Genomic DNA, 16,090 nt, shown 5'->3' on the forward strand with positions numbered 1-16,090 from the left:
TATTCCTCAGATATACAATATCAAATACTTAAAAAAATTAATTATTACATTTATCTTATCACTATTAAAAAAATTCTACCAATATTTGAACGAAAAATTGTTCCCATATATAGTTACCCCTTAAAATCCATTGTCATTTAGTTAGCATAAATTCTTGTTTCTTTTCTTATTATAGAAGTGACATGACGCAATGGTAAACAGATTCCCACCAGATGGCCTACTGTATGGCCTTAAAAAGGACACTCCGAATAACAAAATCAACATGGGAGTACTATAAATAGAGAAGTCTGTCTAATTTATTTCAGACCATCGAGAATTGCAGTGCACTTATTCATTGCCAGTTATCGACAGTTTCAATGGCCGAGGTGTGATTACCTCTTCCTTTGTTTTATTATTTTGTGTATATATTTTACAAAAATGTGAATTTGCTTTCTGGTTCTGTAAGTCGGATTATCATTTCTTTTTCCTTTTTTTGAAGTTTCTTGGTTTTATTTGTTGAATGAGTTTAAGAGGTGGTTTTATTTGTTGAATTTGTAATGAACTCAAGTGTCCATGTTTTGATTTTTGCTGAACTTTTGAGATACCCAATTGAAATAAATGAAGTTTTATCGGGATATCTACATTCATGAGGCATAGTTGAGATTGTCAGTAATGAGAATGAATGGCGTGCTTTTAATGTGGACATTTTCAACTTTTGCCCTCTTATAAGAATATGACATACTGAAAATTTAGTTTTCCTTTTTGTGAACTTGTCTGGCTGAGTGTGTGTATTTTAGATAACCAGGACCAAGAATTACTTGGATACGATATTGCAATTTTAATAATTCAAAAACTTCTTGTAGCTACCTGGCAGAAAATTTGTGAGATTTTTTGTGCATTGCATTTTAGTGGTCATATTTTTAAGTTCTTTTCTGGATTCAAAGTTTGGAAACAAAGATGATACGGTACAAGTTAGCAATTTTAAAATGAAGGTAGGATTTTAGATGCTGAATTGTCTTGTTTGCATGTACCATGTTGCTACAGGCTCCTAGAACCCAGATTTAGTGTGTTGCTAGATGAATTTTTATCAGATTACAAATTGATAGTTTGCATCATATTTACATATTTGACCTCATTCATTTAATGCTTTTACATGCCTGAGTCCAAATAGAAGGCTGTTGTGTTTATGCTAATTTCTTAAATAAACAAGGACAAAAATATGACATATTCACTGTCCATGGCATAAATTTTAGAGTCTGATACGAAACTGTATATAGCTTTACCTGCAGACATTTTCCTATCACAAATTTTACAATTTAAACACAAATATCTTTCTTTTTAAGTAGGGCTAGCCTTTGATCTCTTGGGTGAGTTGTATTTCATGTTGTAATTTTGCACTTACCATGCTTTTTGCAATATCCTTTTCTTTATCAGATATGCTATACAGCTTCTTATCCCTCTTCTCATCAGAATCGTTATATAGACCAAGAAAATATATCTACATAGGACGTTCCTAAGAGTGAAAACATTACTAATCAGGGGACTAGTAGCAGTTTCGTCTTGGATGCACATTGTGGCCACAATAAATGTTTGATAGAAACCTCTCATTAGATGTTATCCTGAAGCATTATGTTAACCATTTGTGCAAAGTGCCCATGATTCTTGGATGATTGTTTTAAAGAAGCAAAATTTTGGTCCCTGTTGCCCTGAAGTCATTAATGATTTGCCTCATCATAAATTGTTTAGAAGTTCTTTCGAACATGAAGAAACAATGGGCTTTCTCCAATGTCCATGTTTGACTATTTTAGTATCTGTTTCTTTTAGATGAAAGCTTTCATCCAGCTAACCACTGGAATTTTACACCTTGCTTTATGATCTGTGAGTTGGCTGTGTGATGCAGGGTTCAATTCCTTTTTAGCAACTGATTCTATTTTCATCCTTATGTATTAATCTTCTGGCTTCATATCTTGTGAAAGATAGCTCAGTTGATTTATTACTGCTTCAAATGTCACTTACTTGCATACAAACACTTGGACCACATGCAGCCAAAGTAGATTGGACTCAGCCAATTTGAATGATGGACTTCTTGGTCTAACTTTCAATTGCTTTAGTTATGCTCATTATGCCTTGGGTTGTTGACTTCACCTTTACATTGTGGTTGGTATTTAATTACAAGCATTTACAACATATGTTTGGCCTGAAAAATGAAACATCATGATGTTTGTTACTACTAAAGATGGTTTGGAACTATCCACATTTTGGAGAAACTGCCAAAGAACTATCTTGAAGTTGATTGCACTGATTAAGGAAACTATAAACAAGACTATGCATTCAATGATGGCAGGATTTTCATAACTCTCACTCCAGGACAGATATATCAGTAAAAAAAAGTGTCATCCACACTTTCCTAAGTTCATTGAGGTTGAAAAACTGTAGCAAACAACAAAAAACATATACTTGACATTGAAGTTTAGTCAATGAAACTAAAGATATTGCACAACAAAAGGAAAATCAAAACTGCAGCAGCTGATTACATAAACAAGTTGCTCTTAGCCTAATTCAGATGCAACACCTTACATTATTACTTTTGCGATTCTTTTATATTTCCATCTTGTGTCTCTTCATTTCCACCATATGCTTGTTTTTCATCCTTGTCAGAACTGGAGTTGTGTAAAGTTGTGCGACACAGATACCCATTGACAAAATCTGTAGTAAAGGTCTCAAAAGTTAATTCTTTCCAATGGCCAAATGGCCTATAATTTTGATTTGTAAGGTCCACTAAGGATTCTCAGTAATGTGAACTAGCATTCAGTGTGATGAAGTTTTAAGTTTTGGTTCATTTTTCTTTCTATTTTCCCAAGTAACAAGACATATTGGACTGAAATTGGTGCAAGATGCTGAGGAAAACCTTTTGGGTGATTAGACCTTAAGGACATTTACTTATTTTCTTCCTCCTCCAGAAGAAAAGGGGTGTGACCACATTTGCGAGTGTATTTCAGATATACTATTAGTGGTAATCCTCTGGAGTTTTCACAGCAGGAAGATCCTCTGATCTTGCGTGTGTTGTGTTTTAGTGGTTTATTGTTCATTTATTTAATGTTTTCTTGGTTCATAGTTGTGCGGCAAAATGATCCAGCAGAAGTTGTAATTTAAAATGAGTTAAGAATTATTGTGACCACTTTAGACGATTTTAGATTTAATATTTCCATGCACTAATTTATGTGTTTTGTCAGATACACAAATAGTTTCTGGTTGATGGTTTCAGTTAGATTGTCAAATTTGTCAACTATTCTACACATCCAAGTCTCAAATAGAATGTTGTTGTTAATGCTACATTTTCCAAATAAACAATATAATTTTGTTCTTGAAGAGGATCAATTTTATGACATCTTCGATAACATCTATCCTGTTCTGTAGTATATTTTTTCTGTTTTTGTTATTGAAGATTAGAAGACCTATTCTAATCAAATTATTACATGGAAGTTGCCTTTTTCTGGTCATGCTTTATTCAGGCATTACATATAAGGGGATTGGCTAAAAAATGATAGTAGTAATGATGATGGTTAGGCAGTAGTCCTGATAAAGGGGAGCTACTAAGTTTTCTCTGTGGGAAACACTCAATAATTTTAGGTAGTCATCTTCAAAATAATGCCATGCCAAATAAAATTTACCTCCTCCCTTGCAAGTCAATATAATTTTGAGAATAAACCTGTTCCTGCATAATTTCTTGAGAAAAAGAAAAATTTCACCAAAAGGTAGCCAATTGTCAGAAAAGATCCCAAAAAAACTATGGATGTACATCAGACCTCTACGCCCCTTTCTACGTCACCCTTACAAACATTTCTCCAATAAAGGGTTACTCTAATTATTTGAGTTCAGCAATCCAGTTTTTCTTTCCAGATACATTTTGAAATCTCGTATGAAATCACCCATCCATTGAAAATATGAGCTGCACCCGGGGTCCCACTCCATGAAGCTCTCTTCTTGGAGTTACTAACTCAATATGATATGGTCTGAAGACTGAAATCTTTAACTCAAATGTCATAGTCCTGTTTGGTATAGTAAAAACTTAAATTCGCAGTTTTGGTTCTGGAGTTTTTTCAAGATGTTTGTATAATATTTGAGTATAAAACATGGCATCTGTCTTCTTGATTTTCTACCATTACCCCTAAATATAAAATTGTTTCAATGCAGACAGTTGTATTGAAGGTTGCCATGTCCTGTCAAGGTTGTGTTGGAGCTGTAAAGCGAGTCCTCAGCAAAATGGAAGGTATTGTCAAGCACTTTTACTTTAATGTGCCTTTTTAACCATAACTTTAGAATTGAATTGGACCAAATCACATTGAAAAGTTCAATTTCCTTTTTCTTCCTTTGAAATCCTCATAAGAGCAGGGTAAATATGTCCTGAATAACAGTAGCACAGCTTGGTGCCTTCCTTCTCAGACATTGTAGAGCCACACAGAAAATAGTGGTCGGGCTTATATGGTTTCTCAGCATTGTAGACCTTAAATGTTACTCTAACTTATCCTTTATTTTTTGGTAGTGCATTGAAATAACCAATACCAGTGGCAATCTATCTTAACTCTCAGTCTATTATTAATTAGATTTCCTCCATTATTCTAATCAATAAGCTTTCTGGTTGATTTCAGGGGTTGAATCATATGATGTAAACTTGCAAGACCAAAAAGTGACAGTGAAAGGAAATATAAAGCCTGAGATAGTTCTGCAAACTGTCACAAAAGCTGGCAAGGAGACAAGCTTCTGGCCAGAGGAAGGGAAGTAAACTTCAAAGTGACAATAAAATATATGCAGTTTTAATGCTTGATATGATAATATCGGAGAGTATATCTTAGAAATTATCATGAGGCACATCTAGAATAAGATTGTAATCAATTTAGTGACCTTGATCATAATAGAAATTTGCAGAATCTATACTTTCTGCATTTTAGTACTAAATAGAGATTCTTTTAGACCACATCTAAGGTTTTAGAAATTCTGATTCTAGCTAAGTGTTTTATGATGATTAGTCTCTTAGCATGTTTTTAATGTTTCTTTATTTTAATATGTTTGAAGTTTGTGTGTTAATTGTACATTTGAATTAGTGACCTTGTTCGTTAATGAAATTTGCAGAAACTTTGCTTCGTATTAAGTAGAAATTGTCTTTTTATTGTATCTAGGTTATTTGAAACTAATCCTAGCTTAGTTTGTCTACAATATATGATCGTTTGCATGAATTTTCACGTCCTTACTTACACAATCTCTGAGATTTGTGTTTTGAGTAGACATTTGAATTTTCTATCCTTCAAGAACTATATAAAGCAATGTATTTACATGTCTTTATTTACATGATATCTAAAACTTTTATCTTGATTATATATTTGAGTTTGGTATCCTTAAAGAAAGTTGTATAATGAAGGAACCTCCAAAAGCATGCATAAATGGTGATTTGAGGTATTTAAGCTTTGAAAACTGTGGTAATTTCTCTACCCCATTTTGAGTTAAACATGTGAAAATAAAATCACAAACCTTAAATTTTGCTTGGCACATGAAGGTGCTGAGTGCCAGTTTTGCTTGGCACGTGAAGGTGCCAAGTGGCAGTTTTGCTCGACACAAGACAATGTTGAGTGGCAGGGAGACGGTGCCGATCTAACTCACACAAAAAGAAGCCGAGTGAGCTTGGCACTTGGGTAGCTTGGCACAAGACAATTCTGAGTGAGCTTGGCAATCAAAGGATGCCGAGCAAGCCTGATCTCCACTGGAAGGAGAAGCTCAGCATGAGAGGATGCTGAGTGAGCTCGACAGGGTCTGCAGAGAGGAAACTCAGTCAAGACTTGACCAATTGAGCAGAATGGCAAACGGCCATTAAAACGCAGAGAGCCGAAGGGTGAAGATTTCAATAAGGAACTTCTCAAACACAAAACATGCAAAGTGAATAGAAGACGAGGACAATAAAATATGTATGCCTGCTTGCTTGTTGGCTTACATTCTATTCAACTAAACTATTACATAATCTGGGAGCATTCGGCTTCAACCAGAAAATCTTGAAATCTTCAAACTACTAAAACTTAAAACTTAAAACTTATAGCTCTAATGGCTGCATACAACAATGCCTGGAGCAATCATTGCTTCACAGGTTGAATCAACAATAACTTATAGAATGGCAAAAGATCCAACATGTGCAACTCACGAAGCTGAAACCCTTCTATCTTCTGAACTCTTTACTCTGATCTATTGATCGATTTGCTTCTCTGCAACTGCTTCAATCCTTCTCTCTGCTCTGCTATGCAACTTCTCTCTAACTCCACTAATTGGTTGAATGGATCAAATCATTCCATTTGTCTTCTTTCCAAAAAATGTTTTCCCCCTCTTTTTCAGATTTGAAAAACTCACCTACCCACATTCATTATTTCTAGTTGTTGTAGGCCGTTAGGGTGGTACGTGGGCATTTGGCTCCAGGGGCAAACCAACTATGCATTAAATATTTCAACACTCCCCCTTTGTCCCGAGCCAAGCAAGCAAGGATCACTTCTAATCCAAATTAGCTACACCAAGACACTCTCTTAGATGTACAAAACTTGCAATGCCTAAAGGTTTAGTAAATATGTCTGCTAGTTGCTACTCAGACTTACAAAATTTCATTTTGATATCCCCATTCTCCACCAACTCTTTGATGAAGTGATATCTGATCTCTATGTGTTTACTTCTCCCATGGAAGATTGGATTCTTGAACAATGCAATTGAGGAGATGTTGTTAGAATAAATTGTGGTTTCATTCTCTTGCCTTTCATTCAAATATTTCAAGATCCTCTTTAACCAAATAGCTTGGCATGCTGCTACATTTGCTGCTATATATTCAGCCTCTACTGTAGATTGAGCAACAATAGGTTGCTTCTTGGATGCCCATAAAATTGCACCCGATCCCATATGGAACATTTATTCAAAATTGCTCTTCCTATCATCTAAACTTCCAGCCCAATCACTATCCATGTAACCAACCAACTTGAATTCATTTTCTACAGTATACAAAATTCCAAATCCCTTGGTACCATTCACATACCTTAGGATCCTCTTTCTTGCTTGTCAATGGGACTCCTTTGGTGTTTCCATAAATTTGGAAATCAAACTTACTGCATGCATCATGTTTAGCCAAGTTGCAGTCAAATACATCAAACTTCCAACCATACTCTTGTATAGTGTTGGATTCACACGTTTGCTACAATCTTCCTTGCTCAACTTTAGACCTATTGTTGTTGGTGTTGGGGCTGCCTTATTATTCTGTATTTTGAATCTCTCTAAGATCTGCCTTGCATATTTTTCTTGAGAGATGAAGATTAGATCATGCATTTGTTTTACTTCTATGCCTAGAAAGTACTTCAAGAGACCTAGGTCTATCATTTCGAATTCATTTTTCATAACCTCTTTGAACTCACCAATTAAGAAATTATCATTTTCAATGAAAATTAAATCATCTACATACAAGACAACAATCAACATACCATTTTTTGCCTTGATATAAAGAGTGGGCTCACCATCACTTTTGCTAAAGCCATTGCTCATCAAATATGAGACAATCCTACTGTACCATACATGCAGAGCTTGCTTGAGCCCATATAGAGCTCTCTTCAATCTATACACCTTGTGTTCTTCACCTGCAACTTCATAACTAGGTGGCTGCTCCACATATACTTCTTCCTTCAATACACTATTTAGGAAGGCATACTTCACATCCATTTGACATACCTTCCATTTGTGTTGGGCTGCAATTGCTATGATAGCATGCACGGTTTTCATTCTTGTAACTAGGACATATATGTCTCATCATAATCTCTGCCATACTACTGCTTGTACCCCTTGACCACTAAATGTTCCTTATGCCTATCTATTTTTCCTTCAGGATTGCACTTGGTCTTGTATACCCATTTCACTCCAATTACTTGTTTCTTGGGAGGCAATGTAGTTAACTTTCATGTCTCATTTCTTTCAATGGCATCTATTTCCTCATCCATGACATTACACCATTTCTCCTCATTCATAACTTCCTCAAAATAAATTGGATCACTATAAGAAAATAATGCAAAATTTACACTCTCATCATTATCTTCCTCATACCTTTCATTTTGGTATATCTTCCTTAGACTCTTAGTCTTTCTTGGCAATAGGGAGGCGAGAGTGGGATTTGAATTTTCAGTATTGCTGCTACTACTATTTTGCATACTAGCTTGAGGCTATCTTGAAGTGCTTGGAGCTATTGCTCGGCATGTTAAGGGTTGCTTCCCTTTTTTCCTTTGTCTGCAATCTATATTTGCTACTCCATCTTCTTGTTGATCACCAATATCATCTTCTTCCTCTTCAATAGTAGGCACTTTAGTTGAAGTTCTTGAGGATTCATCTACCGAGCCATCCCATGATTGATTTTCAAGAAAATCCACATCTCTTGAAATGATGATCTTCTTGTTAATTGGATCATACAATCTATAAGCCTTTGATTCTGACCTATACCCTGTAAAGATGCATTTCACACCTTTGTCATCCAGTTTTTGTCTTTGTTCCTTAGGCACATGTGCATATGCCAGACATCTAAACACTCTCAAGTGCTCAACTGTTCATCTGTTCCTTGACCAAGCCTCAAGAGGTATCTTGTCATGAACTAATTTTTTAGGACACCTATTAATCAAATATACTGCTGTTGCTATAGCTTCTCCCCAATATTCAGTTGGGAGTCCTTTTGCTTTCATCATACTTCTTGCCATTTCAACAATGGTCCTGTTCTTTCTCTCAGCCACTCCATTTTGTTACAGACTATAACTAGCTGTAAGCTCTTTCTTTATGCCATTTTTTCTGCAAAAGTTTACAAACATATTGGAGGTATACTCCCCTCCTCTATCTGATCTAAGGACTTTTACATAGTATCCACATTCTTTTTCAGTCAAGACTTTAAATTCAACAAATTTATCAAATGCTTCATATTTGTTCTTCAAGAAAAACACCCATGTCCTATGACTAAAATCATCTATGAATGTCATAAAATAAGTACTCCTCCCAATAGAAGTAGTTTTCATAGGGCTTACCAAATTAGAATACACCAATTCTAATGGTGCTCTAGCCCTTCTAGAATTTCTAGAATTAAAGGGAAGCCTATGTTGCTTACCCAATATGCAAGCCTCACACTTGTCATATGAATTTACAATACTTGGCAAACCATCTACCATTCTTTTCTTGGACAACAAATTTAAACTAGCAAAGCCAAGATGTCCATACCTAAGATGCCAAAGCTTAGAGGGGCATTCAATCATGCTCCTAATAGCTGATTGCTAGTGTACTATTGTACATGCATGCTTGGGAGGTGCAACATTGACTTGAGAAGAGAAACATGTCTCTATTCTCAAGGGGAACATTCGGTTCTCTGTCATTTGGACTGCTCCAAGTAATTTATTGCTCCCATCCTTCTCATGAATGACACACTTGTCATTTTCCATCAGCACCTTTTATCCATTTTGAATGAATTGTCCAACTCTCATCAAGTTGTGCTTCATACTAGGGGCAAAATACATATTTTGTATTTCTTTCTTCTCACCTTGCTTGGTGTGACCCATAATAGATCCTTTGCCCACTATGGGAATGGTTTCATTATTTCTCATCTTAATTTCAGACTTAAAAGTCTTATCAATGAAAGAGAATAAACTTTCATTACCACTTATGTGGTTGCTACAACTACTATCTAGGTACCATAAGTTAGGGCTTCCTTCTTCGCCAATGTTACACATGATGGAGGTTGTGGGATTGTTTACATTCCACATGTTCACATCAGCCACATTAGCACTCTGCTTTGACTGATCACCCTGCTTCTTCCAACATTCACTTGCATAATGCCTATACTTATGACAGTAGTAGCATTCAACATTGCTCTTATTTGAGTTGTAATTTTTCTTACCTCCTCTAGAGTTGTTTTGAGAGGTGTTTGTTCCCTCTTGGTTGCTTGCTCTTCTTGAGCTTTCTGCACCAGCATTCCTTTGACCATTCCTTCCATGACCTCTAATTCTTGAGCCTCTACCAAAGCCATTTCTACCTCTCCCCTGCCGCTTGAATTCTCTTGAGCCTTAGAAGATTGCTCTTGGGAAGTAGTTGCTGATTTTTTTATCCGGTGCTCATGGGTGTGAAGAGTTCCCATCAACTCATCCATGGTCAATGTGGTGAGGTCCTTTGCTTCCTCTATGGTCATGACAAGATTGTCATATTTCTGAGATAAACTCCTCAATATTTTCTCTACAATTCTTTTCTCATCATAGTCTTCTCCATTTGACTTGAGCTAGTTTATCAAAGTGGAGATTCGTGAACTAAACTCTATAATAGATTCATTGTCCCTCATTTGAAGGTTCTCAAATTGTCTTCTAATCATCTCTAGTTTCATTACTTTGACCTTATCAGTTCCCTTGAAGTTCATCTCAAGGATGTCCCATGCTTCCTTTGCATAATTTGCTATTGCAATCTTGGGAAAGACTGTCTTTGTCATTATTGCCTCAATCAGACTTAATGCCTTAGTATCCTTTCTCCTTGACTCTTTTAGCTGAGTCTTTTGATTGTTGGTAAGGGCAGCATACTGAGTTGGGTCTGTCACATTATTGAACCCATTAATCACAAACTCCCATAAATCATTCGCAACCATTATGGTTTTCATCTTCTTTGCCCATGTATCATAATTTTGTCCATTGAAGGATGGTAGCTGCTGCCATATCTTTCTTGTATCTCCTGCCATGTCAAATGTCCCAGAAAAATGCCCTAACTCACTGTGGATGTGTAGCCTCAAAGCTTTGATACCATGTGAAAAATAAAATCACAAACCTAAAATTTTTCTCAGCACATGAAGGTGTCAAGTGCCAGTTTTTCTTGACATGTGAAGGTGTTGAGTGGAAGTTTTTCTCAACACAAGACAGTGTCAAGTTTTGGGGAGACAATGTTGAGCTAGCTCGGCATAAAAAGAAGTCAAGTGAGCTCGGCACAAGACAGTGCCGAGTGAGCTTGATAATCAAAGGATGTCGAGTGAGCTCGATCTCCACTAGAAGGAGAAGCTCATCACAAGAGGATGTTGAGTGAGCTCGGCAGGGTCTGCAAAGAGGAAACTTAGTTAAGACTTGATCGATTCAGCAGAATGGAAAACAACCATTAAAATGTAGAGAGTCAAAGGGTGAAGATTTTAACAAGGAACTTCTCAAACACAATGTAGTGAATAGAAGACAAGGACACTAAGATATGTATGCCTACTTTCTTATTGGCTTATATTCGATTCAACTAAACTATTACATAATTTGGGAGCATTCGGCTTCAACTAGAAAAACTTGAAATCTTCAAACTACTAAAACTTTAAACTTTAAACTTACAGCTCTAATGGTTGCATACAACAATGCTTGGAGCAATCACTGCTTCACAGGTTGAATCAACAATAATTTACATAATGACAAAAGATCCAGCATGTGGAACTCATGAAGTTGAAACCCTTCTATCTTTTGAACTCTTTACTCTGATCTCTTGATTGATTTGCTTCTCTGCAACCACTTCAATCCTTCTCTCCACTCTACTCTGCAACTTCTCTCTAACTCCATTAATTGGTTGAATGGATCAGATCATTCCTTTTGTCTTCTTTCCAAAAAACATTTTCCCCCTCTTTTCCAAATTTGAAAAAACTCACCTACCTGCATTCATTATTTCTGACTCTTGTAGGCCGTCTGAGTGGTAGGTGGGCATTTGGCTCTAGGGGCAAACTAACTACACATTAAATATTTCAACAAAACATCAACTATGTTTGGAGCTATTGCAAATCTTGGATATATGATGGAATGTGAATTTGTGTTTTCTTTGTAATAAGATTGATTTTGATCTAAGATATACAATTATTTAATGTTTTAAATGAGATTGAGTGTAAACAATGCTCCCCACATGAGATAAAAACATGGAAGCCCTATTAATTTAAAATTGGCATAAGAAGCCTTCTCTATTTCAATTCTCGTTACAAATGCTTCTTCTCCCACTCTCATTCTCATGGGAAACAATTAGCTTTTCTTGTATACATACATGAATTACAAAGTTTACACACTAGAGATGCATGATAACCATAAATAAATTTCATGGTCCTTGAACTTCTAGAAATGCTCAAGATTATAACAAATTTCAATGTATTTGTGGTAGCTTCTTCCTTGTTTTCTACGTGGTTTTATCATGAAAAAGGCTATTGATATGCACAAACTCAAAGGGTTTTTTCTAGTAAAAAAGGTAACATTAACTACAATATTAATTGTGTCAAGGCTCCTTTGGAAAACCATTCAACATGTGGGTATTTTATTTTACTTTTCTCAAATTATAATGATCCTTTTATCTTTAATAATTTTGAACATCAAAAATTGTTTGTTCACAATCAAAGCAAGCAACAACCTAACTTTCTGTAGAAGTTCTTGCAATACTATTGGACATCAAATTTTTTTTTTTTCACAATCAAAACAAGCAACAACCATACTTTATGTAGTTCTTGCAGTACTTATTGGACTATCTATTGAACTATCAATGAATCTTTCATACTAAATATATTCACTAAAGTCCTCATCATGGCCTTAGTGAGCATAAGTAAGCATCAATTGAACCATTATTAATGCCTAATCCAAGATTTCTCGTTAATATTTTGGTTATGTATCATTTTATTTGTGAGATCAATTAGAAATAAATTGTAATTGTAGATAAAACTTAGAAATGTGTAAAAATGGCGAGTTTTATGAACTAAAGCACAAAGTCTAATTCTACAAATTGATAGTGAGTGTTGTATAGATCCAAAATAGGGCTATACAACTTGAATAGTAATAATAAAAAATACCTCACATATTTGTGAGGCATGTTCTTTCCTAGCAACCTATTTTAGACATAGATACATCATGTTTTGCACATTCTTATTTTAGACATGATTATGATATATTATACTACTTACATGGATAGTGGGATTGTGATTAGGATAACTTAATTTTGACCATATTACGATAATATAGATTACTGAATTTGGCTAGATAAAAAAAATGACTAAATGAGATTTTCATATGGGACTAATCTAATGGTGACATTGTTTATAAATGATTTCAAATTTTCTATAAACTAAATGTAAGCCAATTTTACTTATTCTTTTAATATATAAATTAAATTGTTTTCAAATTCTGACTTTGATGATTATAATAAATTTGTTTTTACATATATAGTGACTTCCAAAAAGATTGGAAATATGCAAAAACAAATATTTTAAGATATACATACCTATGACAATAACATGAATTGAGATATGTACCTAGAGAAGCCATTAGGCTTGTTGATTATGATGAGTCAATAGACCATGATGTGTATATCTCTGAGAGATGTGGATGGAAAGGAGACTGAAGGCATTTTGCCTTCTTTGAAATAATTGGACAAAGCTCTTTGGGTTGAAAAAGAGAAGAGGAAGGAGAGAATTTTTGTGTTGCAAATTGTTGATGAGGAAGAATTCAATGTCAACTTGGCTAGAGATGATATAAATGATTTGGTCATCGATCCTCCTCATGGGGTTCTGCAAACTACCAATGTGATCTCCCTTTATTCACTTAGACCAAATAAATGGACATTTCACTCCCTCAAGAAGTTGAATTTAAGGTGCAGAGAAAGAGTTCAGAAGGAGAAGGTTAATTAGAAGTAGGGGAACTAGGAGATAATTGAAGAAATGAGGACGAAGACTGAAAAAAATGGAAAAAAATGACAAAGGATGTTCTATGTAGATGTTAGGAAATGCTAGTTTCCTCGACAGATTGTTTGACATTGGTGTTGAAATATTTAGACCAGGGTAAGGAGGTGAAGCTGGTATATGGCTTGGAGAATGCTAATCTAAGGGAGATGTGAAAGCTGGCCTAGAAAAATGTACGTGCTCCAATACAAAGAAGCAAAAGAAAGAGACTAAGACCAATCAGAAAGACATCAATTGAGTCACAGAGATGATAAAAAGTATTCAACAAAAGCTAAAGGACAAGGTGGAAGAATTAGTCTAGCATCTCCCTCCTTGATGTTGTTTGTTTTTTGGTTTCTTTTGCTCTAGTTAGGTTTTTTGTTTGTTACATGTCTACTATTGTTAGTTTTGGTGCTAGTTTTTGCTAGGTTTTGTTGGTAATGGACATGGGTGTACCTGTTGCTCAAAACACTGTTTCATTTTGGTACTTTAATTTCTTTAATTTCTATTAAAAAATTGGGGTTTTGGGTCCCCTTTAAAAAAATGTTTTATCCTTAATTAAAAACACAAATTTAGAGGATAATGAAAAACATTGTTCCCTATTTAAAAAGAATATATTACAAACTATTAAGTTTGGATTCTGCTTTGCAAAAGTTGCATGTTTACAAGTCTAAAATGTTTGGGTACCCTTTTTAAATGTGAGAATTGGTTTTTTTTTAAGATCCTAGAAATGGGTTGAAGTTAGGGATCGTTTGGCTGCGGGATAGGAATTATGAATTGAGAATTGCTATTCTAGAATAGGAATTTGATCCCTCTATTTGGTTAGACAAAATAGAAATGAGAATTGCTTCAAAATTTCACAGCCAAAGAAAAATCAGAGCAAGAAATATTAGAATGCAAAATAAATGTACAATAGTGGGATGATTAGTGGCTACTTGGAGCATCGAGAAGAATGAAGGGTTAGGAAAAGAAGATGATGAAATCAATCATAAAGATTGTGAAGAAATTGATGTTGTACTAGAGGCCAAGCGGATTTGTAGCGGACCTTAATAGATATTTCTCAAACTCATAGACCTAATTTAATTATGAGATATTCCACACCCCTACAAGGACTAATTAGGCGTTGAAATAGTTTGCAATTTGAATGGGTGAGGATATCAAAATCCATTTGTACTTTGTATGTAAATCATGCAAGACCTTGTAACTATGTGTGTAGGAGTCACTTACGAGAGGGAGAGCATTGAGAAATGGATATATTAGCTCGACAAAAATACCCACCCTGCCACAATGTGAGTCCTCAATAATAAAGAGTTGACTTTGAACCACTCTGTGCAACCTCATTCAGTAGTGGTGCTTGAGATAGATCTCATGGCTCTTCTTGACATCATAGAGAAAATCGAGGAGTATGCAGAGGAGGAGTGATCTGTAGATTTGAAAACATTATCAAATAAGAGAAAGTATAAATGAGAATAGGAATAGCTATTCCAATAACATATATATTTTTGGAATGGACATATGCTCATTTTAGGGGCAAAATGGCAATATGCATTCCTATTATCAATCCTAATTTGGTGCACCAAATGGAGAATAAAAAATGTATTCCTAATTTCCTATCCATATTCTAGCAACCAAACATGCCCTAAACAATATGGTTTGTTGTCTATTTTTTCAATGGTTTAGTATGAGAACCAAGTGGAGATAACTAAAACATTGACTGGTAGTTAGTGTAATTGGAAATCCTAGGCTCTTTATCTTGAGTTAAATTATAAGTTTCCCTTGGGATTTAATCTGATTGGTTAATAATAATTTTGCATTTATTTTCTATGCATTATCATCTTTTGTCTTGTAAGAAAGACAACATTTGTTGATGTGTATCATATGTTCTTTTCTAATATGGTTATTCCTAGATTGTAATTGAACCTTTTTAACTTTACTACAAATTATATATTTTATGTAAATAATTATCTTACAAGTGTGGTACAAGGAAGAAAATTAGTGTGATCATGGTTTTCAATGGACCTACATTAATTGTTTTCATGTAATAGGGATTATTTTATCCTTGTTTATGACTAGAGTTTTTCTTCAACCTTTCATCACCTAGGTTTTAACTAAGGTTTCATGATCTTGCAAATCTAAATTGCACCTTTTAACTAAATTTTTATTTTAGCGTTTATGTGTATAGTTCATGAAGCATTTTTTGTATGAAATATAATGAAGGGGTTATAAGGGATCCTAGTAATCATTATCATACATTAATCTATCCACTAAGGGATCATAAAGGGTCCTAGAACACATTAGTGTGTCATATAAACCCTTGAGACCCCTTGCAACCCCTTAAGAACCCTTACCATACATTAGTGGGTGGTAAGGGGTCTTAAATGGTCCTATAAT

At 34.8% G+C, this 16,090-nt stretch overlaps 1 protein-coding gene across 1 annotated transcript; it reads left to right on the plus strand.

The window, feature by feature from the left end:
- The first annotated feature begins 260 nt into the window (after positions 1–260).
- LOC149556437 (copper transport protein ATX1-like) lies at positions 261–4,935 on the plus strand. The gene is made up of 3 exons (XM_089785868.1): positions 261–365; positions 4,174–4,249; positions 4,629–4,935. The coding sequence occupies exons 1-3, from the start codon at positions 357–359 to the stop codon at positions 4,760–4,762; spliced, it is 219 nt and encodes a 72-aa protein (XP_089641994.1). The 5' UTR covers positions 261–356; the 3' UTR covers positions 4,763–4,935.
- Positions 4,936–16,090: the final 11,155 nt, after the last annotated feature.

This window comes from Cupressus sempervirens, chromosome 5 (assembly GCF_028749045.1).
Source record: "Cupressus sempervirens isolate cs-2001-9-10 chromosome 5, ASM2874904v1, whole genome shotgun sequence".
Taxonomy (NCBI): Eukaryota; Viridiplantae; Streptophyta; class Pinopsida; order Cupressales; family Cupressaceae; genus Cupressus; species Cupressus sempervirens.